We start from the raw sequence: 15,570 nt of genomic DNA, 5'->3' as shown, positions 1-15,570 counted from the left end.
AAAAAGCTGACCTGGTTAGAAGGGGAAAATTACCAGGAAAAAAAACACCAGCTGAAAAATGCTGACAAAGAAAATATCTGCCAGCTAGGGAATTGTGAGGCTGAGAACCAGAAGCATCCTTGAAAAGTGCAGCTGGCCTCTTTGAAGTGCAGCTGCGGTACCTAGAATTCAGAGCCATACCAAGATACCACCAATAAGTGCAAAAACAAGAGAATGTAGGAGCAATTGACTGAAAAGGTGGAAAATACTCTGAGAAATAAAAAATGGTCTGAAATAATAGAAAACTCATCATCTACTGGCTATACAAGCTATGTAGGTGAAAAGTAAAAAATTAGAAATGGAAACATCAGCATCTATTGGTGGCTTACAGTGGTGGTGTCCTCTTCCCTCTTACGCCTCTATGATATAAAAAGGCCTTAATATTCAATTCAAAATGGACCCTCTCTGTCTGAGAACTTCCCGTGCCACATGTACTTTTCCTTTCCTAAACAGACTGAATTCTCTGCACAAACTTTCTATGAGATCCTGGACTCTCACTCAGGATGCCTGGCTGATTCCAGACTCTGTGACATAGATCATCTTTGAAGTGAGACTGTTATTTTCTTTGTCCCCCTTTGGGGACCCATGGTTATGATCTCTCAACTCACAGGCTCACCCTTTAGGTGATGACACCTCTCCTGAGGCAGCAGGCCAGTCTCAGGTACCAGGTACCAGCCAAGAGGAACTGCCAGTCACTGTATATGCATGTGGAAGTACTCAGGGATCAGTACACTCCTTTTACTATTATGCAGAATATTATTGGTGCTTCTCTGCCAGGGTGCAAAGAGAAACTGATATCCTCTCACAGCAGAGATACTGTTAGAACAGACAAAGGCTCCTGCTCACTTCCATGTCCTAAGCTAAAAGCTGCTAGCACATTTTTCTCTAGTATTTCCTAGCACTATGCCTGGGAATCTTAGAAGGAACAACATGCACAAGCTACAGGCAGTAGCTTCTGTCCCACGCACTGGGGGAGTGTGGCACTCACCATGGGGACAGCAGGGGGGATGCAGGTTTTCTCCAGGCTCTCCCTAAGGTGGTTTATCTCAGCACGGTAGTCATCCAGCTGGCTCTCCAGCTTCTCCCGCCTGACTCGCTCATACTCCAGCTGGGCCTCCAGCTCCCTCACAGCCCTGTCAAAAGCAAAGGAGACAAGCAGAGCATGAACTACATCCAAACCTGCCCTGGCCGCTCCACGTGGTACTGTGCCTTTGCCAGGGAGCAGGTTGGTCACGAAAAAAGCAGTGCAGTACTCTTCACACCAGCTGTGCTCCTGGCTCCAGACCCTTTGTAACAACTGTATAAACAGCAGCTTTTCCCTCTCCGCTGCCAGCTGTGCTCAGCGCAATTTGACCACGAGATGGAGACGTCTGCCCACACACCGAGCCTGGGGCTCCTGCAGCCTGTGACCGGGTCCATCTCCAGCTGTGGGAGAGGAAGAAGTGCCCAAGGAGCAGCTAAGTTATTATGAAACAGAGAAAAAGCATAAGGCTGGGATTCTGGAAGGGTCATGCAAGCTGTTATTTGAGTATTCCTCATTCGTGCCTAAGCCAACCAGTAGGAAGGATGTAGCAGCACCAGATGTAAACGAAAAAGCTGCCCCTGACCCTTACTCAAGGGAAACTGATGCACTGGTTTACACACAATTGCACAAGATCTCACTGGTCACATCCACAACAGCTCCTAATTGCTTGAGATTCCGCAAACTGTTTAGCTGAGACATGATTCACACATATTCTAACAGCAGTTGACCTCAGCAACTGAGTCATCTGGAATTGAGCCGGCTCTTTTCTAAATCAGGATGAATCAGCACAACTACAAAGATGGAAGATTGGTAAAAGGAAAAGGGAGACATCTGTCCTGTGGATTGAAACAGCATGGCAAAAAAGCTGTCATCAAGAGCTAAGGCATTTCCTGGAGAGAAGAATTCCTGACTCATGGGCTCAAACCAGCCTTAAAGACACTGCAAGAGTGGCCTGTGCTCAGTGTTCAGGGGACAGCCAACTTCTTGCACACTTCAAATTAAAGAGGCACAGCTCCAAAACTCTGTGGTACACACGTGGTGGCAATTTTTTCCATGCAATGCAGCCTGGTTAAAGCACTGTGCAGTGGTTCACACAAGGCCTCTTACAGCCAGAAAACATGGACTAGAGCAGAAATCTTCAAAATCTGTTACAGTGGCCTTCCCAAGTAGCAACTCCTGCTTTTAATCAAGCAAAATGGTGTTGTCATTAAATATTTTTAAGTAATAGGTTTTCTGGCCTATGTTACAAGCATCTTGGTGTTTACCCACAGATAGGTACCCTGAGAAGGGTAGGTAGGTATGCTGAGAAGCACTATTTCCATTTGAAAAGGATGGTTTGGGGCTAGGTATGCTTTCCAGCCTCCACAGGTGAGAAAGACTCTTCAGAGCCTCAAAGCTTTTCTAGTTTAGCCATCCATGCCACAGAAAGCAATGACCCTTATAGAGCCTCATCAGAGCCCTCTAATAGGCACTGTTCTATCCAAAATGAACACTAATGTATGCCTTTAGCCAACAGTGACTTTTCCATCATTAAAACAGATTTCTCCAACATAGGTATCAACACCTCAGCTAGTCACCCTCCTCCTTTCAAGCCAGGAGAGACACTCCTAGAAGTGATGAATCACACTTGAAATACGTGTCTAATTATGCCCTGAAAGTGCCTACATCTCTCCAAGAAGTCTAAAAAGGAGTTCAAGGTCACTAACTCAGATGCAGGTATCTGTTAGCTATAGCAGACATATCAAGTTAACAAAGACGGACTTTCAGCCTAGGCTGAGTCAAAGGGTGACCTGGAACCAAAAGAAATCCTGTCCTCAGTTTCTTGGCTCAGATATGTCTGTAAAACAAACTACTTAATGGCAATTTGTGACACCTATTACATGCTCCAGATCTACACAGACTGGTAAGTCTGCTGCCTTCGTGACGGCATACAAGCCCTCTGGACAAGTCTCCTCTCAGTAACCAAATAAAGACGGTGATTTGGGGTGGTCCAAACACATTACGGAGGTGGTTATCTACAGAGACTGAGATCTGTGGGTAGCCAAATCTTTGACAGGTAGAGGTGAAGACAGGCCTGTCTTTGGATGCTGCATTATTCTTTAGGCTCTAAATCTTTGATAGACAGAAGGACTTTTCTTTGAAATGTAGACAGTCTGTCCATCAAATCACCTGACCAGTCTAACAGAACCCTTTGATTTAAAGGAGACACTGAGAATTAGACAGACATTATGAATAGTTCTTCATGGGCAAGGGCAGGTTTGCTTATAGTTTGGAGTTTTTTCTGTGGTCTAGATACAAGCTAATGCTTTCCTGAGCATAGAAATATATTACCCTTGACACAGAAATGTAGCAGGTCACTGAATAATCCCTGCTGTATATGCACTTCCATGCAAGCCATGCTAAGACTAATGCCTTTTTTCAGGTTTATTAAAGTGCATATACATCTTTGGCATCCTCAGTGGAAACAAAACAGCCAGGACTTATCAGACCTACTGCACATACACTGCAGGAAAACCTGAAAGCCAAATAGATGATCTTGCCCAAGAAGTGTAGACCTATCAAGCACTTCTGTTGAGCTGGTGGTAGAAGTTTAGAAACGGTCAGACAAATTGCTGCAGCAAATTTCTTTTTGACCTGGTTAAAGTTGGCAACTGGAAAAGACAGACTGGGCAAAGCAAATTTGAGTGTATGTCAGCCTTAAAAAAGGCTTTAAAATGGGCTCCACGAAGTTAAACATTAGGAGGGCAAAATGTCCTTACTTCTCAGCTTTCCTTTCTTCTCTCTTCATCTTCCTCTCCTCTTCAGTTATCCCTCCCAGCTGTCTGTAGTTGCTGTAGGCAATTTCTAGAAGTTGCTGAAGTTCTTGAATCTTGTGATAGGCCCTTACTGTAAGACAGAGTTCTCCAGGTAGGTAAAATGCATGGACAAGGCAGTCATGATGGAATCCAATAGTCTGGAAAACAGTCTCACAAATACAGAGCAGAAATCACACTGCTCAGCAAATACTGAGCTACAGCTGACACCCACACTGCAAAGAGATCTCAAAAACAAGTAGCAATCCAATACAGGTTCACCAACATGGATTAAAATGGTGTAACAATTATGTTCTGATTGCCCCCCGCTACGCTTTCTAATTTTCCACAATTTGTTTGAATGCTCAGTGGTACAGATATCCTGTCAACTATCACATCTTACAACAGAAAGGTCCCAGCAGTTAGCAGGAACTGTGCAACTATGACTATAATGTCTTTATATCAACTTTTTCAAACAAGGAATGATGGGAATACAGTGCTTACTCCGTGCATTCCTTTTCTCTGCTTTATCCAGGGTTAAATCTTCTTTGCTATCTGTACTCCCTTCCACACCATGTCTTTCAAAAAACTTTATGTTGTTTGCATCTAGTTCTTCATCACTAGAGTTACTGTCTCCAGTTCTTGGTATCAGAAGTTCCACAGCTGCCAGATGGGCACATCTGCACAGAGAACAGTTAAACCAACACTGAAATACGCCCATCATCCGGAAAAACACGTGTGATAGAAACTCTCTGTCCATGTTCCCATTTATCAGAGGGGTTTCAGGATTAAAGGAAGCACTGGTACACACACTATGAGCAGCTATCTATCTGCTTTTTGTAATATTCTTATAGTGTGAGCTCTGCCTCAATGGAATCTTATGGCAATGACTCCTACATCAGAGGTATCTTTTTCCTTTGCAAGATTTCTTAATTGAATCTCATCAGAAACTGCATTATTTTTATTAATGCAAAAATCAGCTGGCCTCCACTACTTCTCAATTACTTTGTACGGCAAACTGTGACCAGACTGGCTCACAACTCTCCTTTTTCAGATCAGCTGGTTTTCCTTTTTTTGTCTGACCTTGCTGAAAAGAAAATTAAAATAAAATAAGGAAAAAGTAAAACCTTTCATAGCTACAATACAGCTTTGCTTAGCACTCAGAGCTGGAATTCATGGGCCTGATCTGTTCTTTCTCCATCACTGAAAATCAGGATTAATTCCAACAAAGCTGACATGATATTGATATACAAATAGTAAGTAAATAAATGTCAGAGCTACAGGATATGTACTGCTACCTCTTGGCTACATCCTTTGGAGTCTCTCCAGCATCATTTGTAATGTCACAGTCAGCTCCCATTTCAATCAACCACTGTAAGCAATGGATATGCCCCTGTTCAGCAGCTAAAGGAAGGAAGGTGCACACAAGTAAGTTATATACAACTGTAGGGTTTCAAACCTAAAACGTCCTCCTCTTGTCATTCTTTGACATGCCAGAGGTTGGGTTCTCTAAGACACCACAGGGGAGATACTATTTCAAGAGAAGCCTATGTGTCAAGATGCTCAAATCACACGGGTACACACAGTTTCGGGGAAGCGTGGCTTGGTGACTCTTTCTAGTTCCAGAAATGTACTGGCAGCTCTTCCTGGACACAAGTTAAATTAAACTTGCCCCGTTCCATGTGTTGAGCATGAGACACACAAATCACCGCTGCCTCACACTCTCTTGCAGTAAGGCCTGTGTGTCCTAGTTAGGCAGCCAAGTGCTGTCACCTCTCCCTGGCTTTAGGCTCCCATGTACCAGACACAGCTGGTTGCCCCAACCTGTGGTGTGCAAAGCTGTCTCATGGAGGAGAGAAGCAGGGCTTTGTGCTGGAGCTGTAGGTGCATCATTTCTTAGGGCAGACACTCAAGACAACACTTCTCAGCAGCAGCCTCACACAAGCCCAGTCATATGATCTGGCATGGCCACTGCTCATACCAGGTGGTGCCAGGAACGATGTCTTACATATGGAAGATGATATTTGGCAAGTCTAGTTGAAACTGTACACTATTTTTCTCAAGGAAGAGTAAATTTATTTCTTGATAGCACTCCCTTTTGGATATTTGTTATATTTGTTTTCTTACTGAGATAGGGAAATGAAATTACAATATCAGGATGTAAAGTCTGGGGATGAAACAATTGTAGGTTAGCACCATTCCAAGAAAAGAAAGTAGGAAAAAATGCAGAAAACATTTTAAAATCACTACATATCTTTTTTTAATGAGAACTTCAATTATGTTTTTTAAAATTCTATCTTTGTATCTAGTCAAAAACAAATGTGGGAAATAGAGGTAAAAGCATATTACAAAAATGCCTCCCTTTTTCTTTCCTCTCCCATTTTTCTCTTTCAGACATTACTATGAAACCCCAAATACAAGAGGATTATTTTTTCTGTAGTGCTAGCACTCCACTACATGTCAAGGTGTTAGATACCTGAAATTTACCTTCCTTTGCAGCACCCTACCAAATGACTTTGTTGTGATTTTTATAAAACATCCTCATTTTGTTGTGATTTTTACAAAACATCCCCCCAGTACTGCTATGTTCAGTAAATAAAGGCCCAGGCCACAACACAGACCATTCTTATACCTGATCAGACAGACGTTTCTAAAACCCACATTTTGCCTGATTAAAAAAAAAAAAAAAGGCTAAACAAAGAATCCCAATATTTAGTTTTCCTCTTAGATGTTGATACCTCTCTATTAGAAAGTCTTTTTTCTTGACTTCAGCTTGGTGATTTTGTCTTTAAAGTGACACCTACACACAAATACATCACCAGATATCTTTTTTGGGGTTGCACTTCTGAGCTCTCACAAATGAGATGCTGTTTTTCATGAAGTTTATCTGATGAGCAGCCACTTGAAAAACAAAGTAAACACGTCAGCAACAAACAGTAACAAGCTGAAACACAGATCGTAATTACTGACCTTTGTGCATGAGAGTGTATCCCTTATCATCCCGCTCATTGATATTGATTACTCCACTTCTCACTAATCTTCTAAGCACTAACAAGTCCCCTTTGAAAGCAGCGTCATGAGCTGGGAAAGCTAAAACTGAAAATGAAATGCACATGTTTCCAAACAGATGCCAGTAATTCTACTAAAGTGTCGGTATTTGTCTCTCACAGCTGGCCTCTCTCATAGCAACTTATGTATGGATGCTTTGTATTTAAGGAGGCTAGTGCACCTTAATTGGCAAAATGCAGCTGTGTAACTAGCAGTATTCACCACAGACTTGATTAAACATGTCTTGGTTATGACTACAGGCACCTCACACAGTTAAGAAATTAATTTCATAGACCTGAAGTAACAAGTATAGCTTTGTTTTACGATTGAGATTGTACTACTGGTGGTAAATGGAGTAATTTGCCTGTTTTGAATTCCAAATATATAAACTATTTTATTTCTCATACTCATACAGACAATTTGATTTTTCTAGTTATCTTTTATAGACAGGGACTACAGACAATATACTTTTATGCATAATGAAAAAAGACTAGCAGATAAGGACAGTAAATTCCCAGAAGTAGAGAGGTGAAGGTACAGTTGTCATATCCATGTTCTGCTGAGGGTTCTCCTTACAGACCTTGCCACATTTGCATCCTTTGGCTGTTCTGACTACCATAGTATTGCTAGTTAGCAAATAACCTTCATTTCAGTGGGACATTTTCAGGCTAAGTTGCTATTCAATGCAAGTAAGAGATTTTGTGCAGACAGATCTGCAAACTAATGAAAATTATACAGTTTTTCTGGATCTTTGCTGGAGTCTAAAAAGAACGTGGGCAACTTGGTATTCATAGTGCAACACAGCGTGATCACGGATAAACCTAAGACATCTATAAAATCATACTGCATATCCCAGCCTTTAGCTACCAGTAAATGTAGTAAGCATTAAAAAGAAGTTCTTCCTTATACTGATAATTAAAATGTTATACGTCTGCTCACACAAGTTTTCAGAATCAAGCATTTCTACGGAATTATTTATAATGCCTATTTTAACTGTATCTTGATCCATACTCACCTTCCTGTGCCTCTGGATGCTCCCCCTCTTTTTCCATACCATCAATATATTGCAGAATATTATCTTTAAAGAACTGTTCAGCCAAGTCCCTTGGAGTCTCTCCTTGGTCATTCCTGGCTTTCAGCGTGTGTGTGACACTGGCCATTTTCCCAACCAAGAACTTAAAGCAATGCAAGTGTCCTTCCACTGCTGCCAGGTGGGCTACAGCACAAGGTGAAACAAAGTGTATTAGAGCAGAGCCCTGCTGTCCATGGAGAAAGCAGTGCTCTCACCACTGGTTAGATCTGGATCATCCACCAGGGCTTGAGCCATCCAGCACTGCACAACAAGTCAGAGCAGCCTTGGTTCAATTGGGCATGTTCAGCTCCTATCCAGGACAGAGATGAGCTCTATGCAAAGGAGGTAGAAGAAAGGTGTCAAGGATAGGATCTGCAAAGGAGATTCCCTGGCAGAGCTGACTCTAGGAAACAAAACAACACTCCCAACAGACCACTGGGCACTAGTTAAGAGAGTGCACACTGCTGGGGTCTCATCTTCCCCATGAACACAAATCTCAGTCTTCAGCAGCTGTCTGACCTCGCTGTCCTGAGATACCCATAATGGAGCAACAGCAAGCAGTGTCCTTGATGAGGTGTTAAGGCCATTTCTGCTTTAGGCCCACCTCTACTGTGCCACCACAAACAAGTTGCATCACACCCTCAGTCACCCCAACTACAAAAGGAGGACACTGACAAGCACTTTGCTGGGTAAAGTATTCAAAGGTACATTCCTCACCTGACCTTCAGGCTATGAAGAGGTTTAGTTATTTATTACTACTAGAGTGCTGGGCCTATAAGAAAGCAAGATGTACCAAACACAAGCTGATTATTTTGAGATGAGTAATTATTCTCTAGTCCCATTAATGGGAAGAACTTGCCAAATAATGCTTATTATGTGTTCTCCATGGCAATGCTCTGTAAAAGCTGGCTAATGTTCTAGAGGCCAAAGGATTAGTTTGTCTCCAGGTAAGAATCCCACTATCTTCATAGTCAATAAACAATGTACCCAGGATCTAGAAAAACCATGTCACTTCATTTGGGGCACACACAATTCTCTATAGCAAACCATTCACAGCTTCCCAGAGCGTAATTGCTCTAAAAGGTGATGGATATTGGTTTTATAGCAAGATGACAATACTTTGATACAGATGATTGCTCAAAATCTGAGCTTTATTGAAATTAGAGCCATTTTTCCCACTGTCTGAATTTTATTCAGTGAGTGAGTTACTCAGGGAGAAGGGAAAAGAAGAGGTACCATGCTAAAGGTAAGTACTGATTAATAGTCAGCTACTGAAAAACTGACTCAACCCTTATGAATCCATTTTCAGATACCTAAAATCTCCAGGATAAAACTTCACCTCTTGGAATTAAACTTTTTTATCAGATGTTTGTCCTGTGCAGAAAGCAGTCAAAAATTTCAATGTTTTCTGCAGAGATGGCAAGGGGAAAATAGATTAAAGAGTTGTGCTCTGTTCAAGTCTTTTTGCACACTTTTAGTGGAATGCTGTGGAATACACATAAAGGAACTTTTCATAGGTGGCTTAACCTGCGTGTGTCTTAGTAGCCAGTACCCAACATGTAACTGTGCCATCCCATCCTCAGTCATACTGAGCACCTGCAGTTGAGACTAAAGTCAAAGGGTACTGTGATGTTAACACAGTAACATCAAAACATGCAGCTTAGTGCCAAGAACTTTGAAAAACCTTGTCTCAGGCATCACAAATAGGCAGTGGTTAGTTGGTGTTGGTATCACAACTTCTCTGTGTTTTATCTTGCCTTTCATTAAGTCAGGCTAACGCTACTCACCCTTCTCAAAGCCACAAGTGAAAAAAGAGTGCGAAAAACATTTATAATATGTTTGACTAGTGAGCAATAAAAGAAATATGGATGTGGCCCAAAAATTAATACAGAGAGAAAACGAAATGTTGAATTAATAATCACAGCCCATTCTGTACATTGAATGAACCACAAGATTTTTTTTCTTCCAAAAAATTAGCATGCAAATTAGCAAAGGCAATAAGACCCTCTGCTGTAACACACACATGCAAAAAGTGCAGCCAGTTTTTAAGTTTTAGATGTCCAGCACTGCAACCTCAGAAAATTTCTTTCAGTATTCTCTTAGGAAAAATTATAGCACTGTTCAGCTAATCTTGAAGCTGAAGCGTGCAAAGATAATCTAAGTTCACTTCGCTGTTACACAAGCTGAGGCAAAGCTGGTCTGTACAGTGTATCAGTTCTACTAATCTTTTAGGAGCCATGTTCCAAAGCTTTTTCTTTCCTTTGGATGACAATATGATCAAATGAAACAGAACAAAGGCTGGAAGATCAAGCTTCTGTAGGATGTCAAAATACAACATAACCCATTCTCTACTAACCAGTATATACAGAGCATTGAAGTAGAACTGGGCTGGCATCTGCTATATCTCCACAGAAGTCTGTTATGGGAGAAGTGTTCCCAAATGCAAATAAAGCTGCCTTCTACACTGCCACCAGGGTGCCTAACATCATGACCCCTTCCTGCTAATGCACCAGATCTCCTGCTGAGATGCAGGAGCCTCATATCTTCTAAGGAGACCTAGGTTTGCAAAACAGAACATAGCTCTCCATTTCCTAGGTAAGTAGCTCTTAATAGAGGGTAAAGGATTTTAAGAAGGGATTTAAAACGAGAACTCCGTACAAGTTATAGAGGAAAAAAAATATGGTCTTTGCAACAAATAATATGACAAACCATAAGAAGGAAAATGCTAAAAGGGAAAGGATGCAATGAGAACCTAAGACAGGAACAATACCATTCAGCTTACAGAGGATATTGAGGCAGTGGCATGGTAGGCAGAGGGACACTGGAGAAACTATGAAGAGCAAGGAATAAACACTGCCCACTTTTTTGTGCCAAAATGAATATGCTCATGATTATGAAAAGAGAACATGCTACAGACAATACAGAAAGATCAGTATTCCACAAATCAAGATGAACGAACACACAACCTGATCACAGCGGCACAGGCGTTAAAGCCTGGCACAAATTCAAAAACTAGCACTTAGCAGCTGAAATTGCCTCCTGCTGCACCCACCCATCTCCTGTGACCTCCACTGGCACACCTGCTCCATCACACACATAGGAGACGCTGCACCACGCAGTGCTCTCAATCAGGCTCATCCTGCTCCCTACTCCAGCACCAATGAGCTCTGATCCTTACCAGCAGCAGCAAGAGGTGAATGGGATACTGTTAACAACAGAACTATACTTTGGATTTAATAAATCCTCCCATCATGAGAAAAATGGACTATCTATGCTAACTGCATGGAATCAAATAGCAAATGTTGCTGCTGTGCATTACTTGAAATTTGCTCAATTATCACAAAACACAACAGCTGCAAACCAAAGGCTTAAAAACCTATGATTTATCCTGATATACCTGGAAGGTTTCCATTGTTATCCACATCATCGATACATGCTCCCCATCGAACAAGAAGCTGCAAGCACCCCAAACGACCATGAAAAGCAGCATAATGAACAGGTTTCCAGTCATTCCTGTCTGAAACATTTACATTCTAAAATGAAAGCAGCAGGTTAATTCATTCACTTCTGAATCTTAGACACAAGAGAAATTTTATACATAGTAATCAGCTATTCATTGTGTTATATTATTTAAATCAAATCAAATAATATTTTTCAAAGTTCATACCATATATGCAGTTCCCATTCCAAGACTTTTCACACTTTTACTTAACACACTTATAAAGGGTGCATTTTTAGACACATTTTAGTATCATAATGACCTGTAGTGGTCATTACTCTGTAAATATGCAACTGGATTTTTTTTCTTTTTTTTTTTTAAGTTTATGTCTCCTTTACTATAGAAGATTTGTACAACTGCAAAAAATGACCACCACCCCAGCACCTGATCTATATTTAATGACATCCTCAGTGGAATGTGATTTACTTACATTATTGATTCTCTCTAGATTTTTGAATCATTTTCCTAAATGTATATTACAATTTAAAAAATAGAAATTTACCCTAAAAATAAATAAATTCACCAACAGTAATTAATGTACAGTCTTAAATCTCAGTTTAAGCTAGGGGCAGTTTTGTTTGGGAAAAGCTACCAGCCTGTCTCTGCACTAGGGCACTGCAGGTAGAAGTGTCTCACCGCTCCACTTCTCAGTATGGTCTGCAAGGTGTAGGACTGCCCGTGGGCTGCAGCCAAGTGTGCCGGCGTGCACCCACGGTCATCCTGAGCTTCTGTGTTTGCTCCATTCATTAATAAAGCCTAAAAGAAATGCAAAGCAGAAGTTCACTTCACAAGCTGAAAAAGCAAACACTGCCTAGATGAACAGGTTACGATGATCAGCAGGATAACTCTGGGTTGACCTCAAGGTCCTGGCACTGCACAAAATAATCTGTTTCTACAGACAGTGCAAATGAGTGCAGTGGTTTTAAAATGAGTGACTTCATCCCAGATGCCAAGACACCAAGATGAGCTAGCTACTCATAGCTCCCTTAGGAGCTTCTTCAACTGATCTGCATAATGACTTTGTCCAAAATTAAGGTCTGCCCTACATACTTTTGCTTGAGAGTGAATATTTACACATACCTGCATGCAGGCATCCTGCCCTCGGATGGCCGCAAGGTGAGCCGCTGTCCACCCTCTGACAGTCACATGAGTCGTGTCAGCTCCATGCCAGAGCAACCAGTGAAGGCACTGCTCAACCAAAACCAAAGCAGCTTTTATTAAGCTGTTCATACCATGTATCTGAGGCACATTTTAACTAGAATTTATCTGTCGATGTGACATTTCAAAACAGTACTGGAATACTTCACTATGGAAATGAGATCCCAGAGCATGCCTTAGCCAGATATTTGGGCATTAGAAACTTACAGGTAAGTTATACTTTCCAGGTTTCACCCAAGGGTACAAAATGTGCAAATAACCTACTAAATCAGACCCTAGCATTGATTTTACAGTATGGCTTCTTAATTTTACTCTTTCAGATTTAAAATGTAATCTGTGAGAATATTCACATGGCGTGAGGTAAAAGCATTGGAAAAAACAATGCAAACATCCTCACATGAATTCCAGCTAAAATTGCTCGTAGGCAAAATACCATGAACTAAATTCAAAACCTCATTTAATTTATTAGGCTCCTTAGGTCTATGTAATCCCATCTCTCTTCTCACTCTTCCATGGCCTAGTTTTGTTTTATTCCCTTCTTCCAGCAGATACTATTGCTTGCAATGGAAAGCTTTATGGACTATCCAGAGACAGCTAGAGGGACAGTTAAAACTTTTTATTATATATTATTATAATTTATTATCTTGTTTCAGGTCATACTTCAGCTCTGGTTCCTCCACTATTTCTACCAAGGAGCTTAGAAACAAATAGAAGACAGATAATTGAAAAAAGTCTAATATATCAATTGCAAAGTAGAAGAGTCAAATGAAAAATGACAGAATTTACAGAGGCAGAAAAGGGTGGATAAGCAATCCAGTTTTGGGGCTGACAAAATGATGATTATCATTTTCTTCACAGTTTCTCTACATGGTAGAAGTAGCACTGCACTTATTACTTCTTGAGTTTAGCAAGAACTTTACATGCTTTTCTTCAGGACATGAATGGCCTTGTTGCTTCAAGGTTAGATTGCTATGAAGACTGAACAAGAAGGCTACAAGAAGAAAAGCAATGTTGTGTTGAATACAGTAGTTCAACCTTTCTGGAAGTTCAAAACATTCATGCAAGCACCTGCTGATTTCTTCATCATTATTCAACATTTTAATTTATTAAAATAAAATGTATTAAGACTACTTCTATAGAGAACGAGGCATGGGACATCGGTAAACAGAATGAACATGTTTTCATGTCACTTTTTATCTGTTTCAATCACCTTCAGAACATTTTACACATTCTGTAGGATTTTCCAGGTCTCTCAAGAGAAGAGGAAAACACAACAGGGACAAAAGGAGGTCATGAGTCTGGAAGGGAGGCCATAAGGCACATTTTGATGAGTAAGAAAATCAACGATTTAGTAAAATCTGAGAAAGTTGATTAGGTGAAATGTCTGGGGCTTCAGAAGAAAAAAAAAAAGAAAGAAAAGAAAATCTAAAATGCTGTACTTCTGCTCTAGGTGAATATATTTAATGAGAAAAGCAGCCAGAGATTATTGATTCAGTTTGACTCAAGATAGCAATGTTGTGTCCAGCCTCTCCCAAAGAAGGAAATATGAACTGACAAAAACCTGGCTGTGACTAAACACCAATGTAATGTTTTACCTCCAGACTTCCGGAGTGGGCAGCACAGTGCAAGGGTGTGAATTTGTGGACTACATCCACCTCATTAACACCAGCTCCACTTTTAATCATCAATGCAAGCTGTTCTACATCACCAGCTTTCACTGCTTCATGCACACTAGTATAATTTTGCTTCTTCTGGACAACTAGTGAGGAACAATAAAAGGGCATTAGTCAGTTGCTTAAATCAGCAACATATAAGAGATACATAACAAGTGATGAATCAAAGAAACATCCGTGTGATAGCTTCACAAAACCAGCTAAAATGTCCAGAGTAACATATGATTGAGATTCATATCAGTGGAACTCCTAAATCACTGCTGTTCATCAGGAACAAAACAATATGCCAAAACCTGAGACACGCATGGCCCTTCAGCCCCAGTAAAGGGCCCAGGAGTAAAACCCAGCAGAAAGATGACAAGAAGCACAGGAAGAGCAGGAAGTGGAGATACACCATGTTAGCAAGTGCCAGAGCAGGTTCACCCCAAAACTGTCTCTCTTCTTAAACTGTGGGTGGCCATCACAAACTCTTTCATTAATCACATTTACAAATATAACACCAGGAAGGCTTCTCACTTAGGCAAACAAGCTCTCAGCCATCACTTCCCAGGTGCTCCACATGCTGCTGCCAGCTGCCTAAGGACTTAGCACAGCATGGCATATCACACTGGAGGGCACCAGAGCCTTCACCAAGTGAGCATACCATGTAACTGCTCTTGACTGAGCTACACAGATCATCTTCAGGATAAACTGATGTCAAAATTAAAGGCAGTTCTTTGTACAATATGTTAGTCATCCTGTGTTGCTCTCTTGATAGAATTACAGCATTGTTCTGTCACAGCTCACTTTTCAGCAGTCTGATATTTTGTTCCCACCAAAGTCAATAACATTTTCAGTGACCTCAATGGCACAGAATGAAACTCTAAATGTAGAAGCAGTAGGGTAAAAAAACATATTCTGTCACCAGGCCATGGAATCAAATAACCTATGTCCTCCCTTCAGGCTTTTCCACTGATTAACTACATGACTGGAAACAATGGGAGTTACATATCCAAATCCCCTGGCAACATCTTGATATCTTGACAAAACTTGTAAATAGAAATATGAGATGTAAGTGGATCTAATGGCTGAGGGGACTAGCTTCAGACAACCAGGCATGAAAGGAAGGTAAACCAATTAGTATTCACCTTCTACAGCAGTCATTATTCCAGTACCAAAATGTACTAACACTGTTTGATTAGGTTTCACGCTGTTAGAAGTCCTGAAGAGGTGGGCTACTGTTTTGCAAGTCAAGCAAGCATAAAACTGTAGGTCTTAAGTTATTA

The 15,570-nt window shown here is 40.9% G+C and overlaps 1 protein-coding gene across 6 annotated transcripts in view; it reads right to left on the bottom strand.

The window, feature by feature from the left end:
- ANKRD42 (ankyrin repeat domain 42) overlaps positions 1–15,570 on the bottom strand; it is a 19,599-nt gene extending 4,029 nt beyond the window's left edge. For 2 of the 6 annotated variants that reach the window (XM_051779259.1, XM_051779257.1), the window contains exons 1-11: positions 15,433–15,570; positions 14,228–14,391; positions 12,555–12,662; positions 12,111–12,230; positions 11,373–11,508; positions 7,919–8,119; positions 6,826–6,951; positions 5,154–5,259; positions 4,360–4,535; positions 3,823–3,949; positions 1,028–1,172 (exon numbers count right to left, since the gene is read on the bottom strand). In XM_051779259.1, the coding sequence (XP_051635219.1) occupies positions 1,028–1,172; positions 3,823–3,949; positions 4,360–4,535; positions 5,154–5,259; positions 6,826–6,951; positions 7,919–8,119; positions 11,373–11,508; positions 12,111–12,230; positions 12,555–12,662; positions 14,228–14,391; positions 15,433–15,448 (1,425 nt within the window). In that variant the 5' untranslated portion in view covers positions 15,449–15,570. Of the gene's footprint in view, positions 1–1,027; positions 1,173–3,822; positions 4,017–4,359; positions 4,536–5,153; positions 5,260–6,825; positions 6,952–7,918; positions 8,348–11,372; positions 11,509–12,110; positions 12,231–12,554; positions 12,663–14,227; positions 14,392–15,432 lie in introns of those variants that run through there. The other 4 variants (XM_051779261.1, XM_051779260.1, XM_051779262.1 and 1 more) reach the window with 4 other exon arrangements.

This window comes from Manacus candei, unplaced genomic scaffold, assembly GCF_025592945.1.
Source record: "Manacus candei isolate 608988 ecotype Guabito, Panama unplaced genomic scaffold, ASM2559294v1 h1tg000014l, whole genome shotgun sequence".
Lineage (NCBI taxonomy): Eukaryota > Metazoa > Chordata > Aves > Passeriformes > Pipridae > Manacus > Manacus candei.
This window is presented reverse-complemented; position numbering and strand designations above follow the sequence as displayed.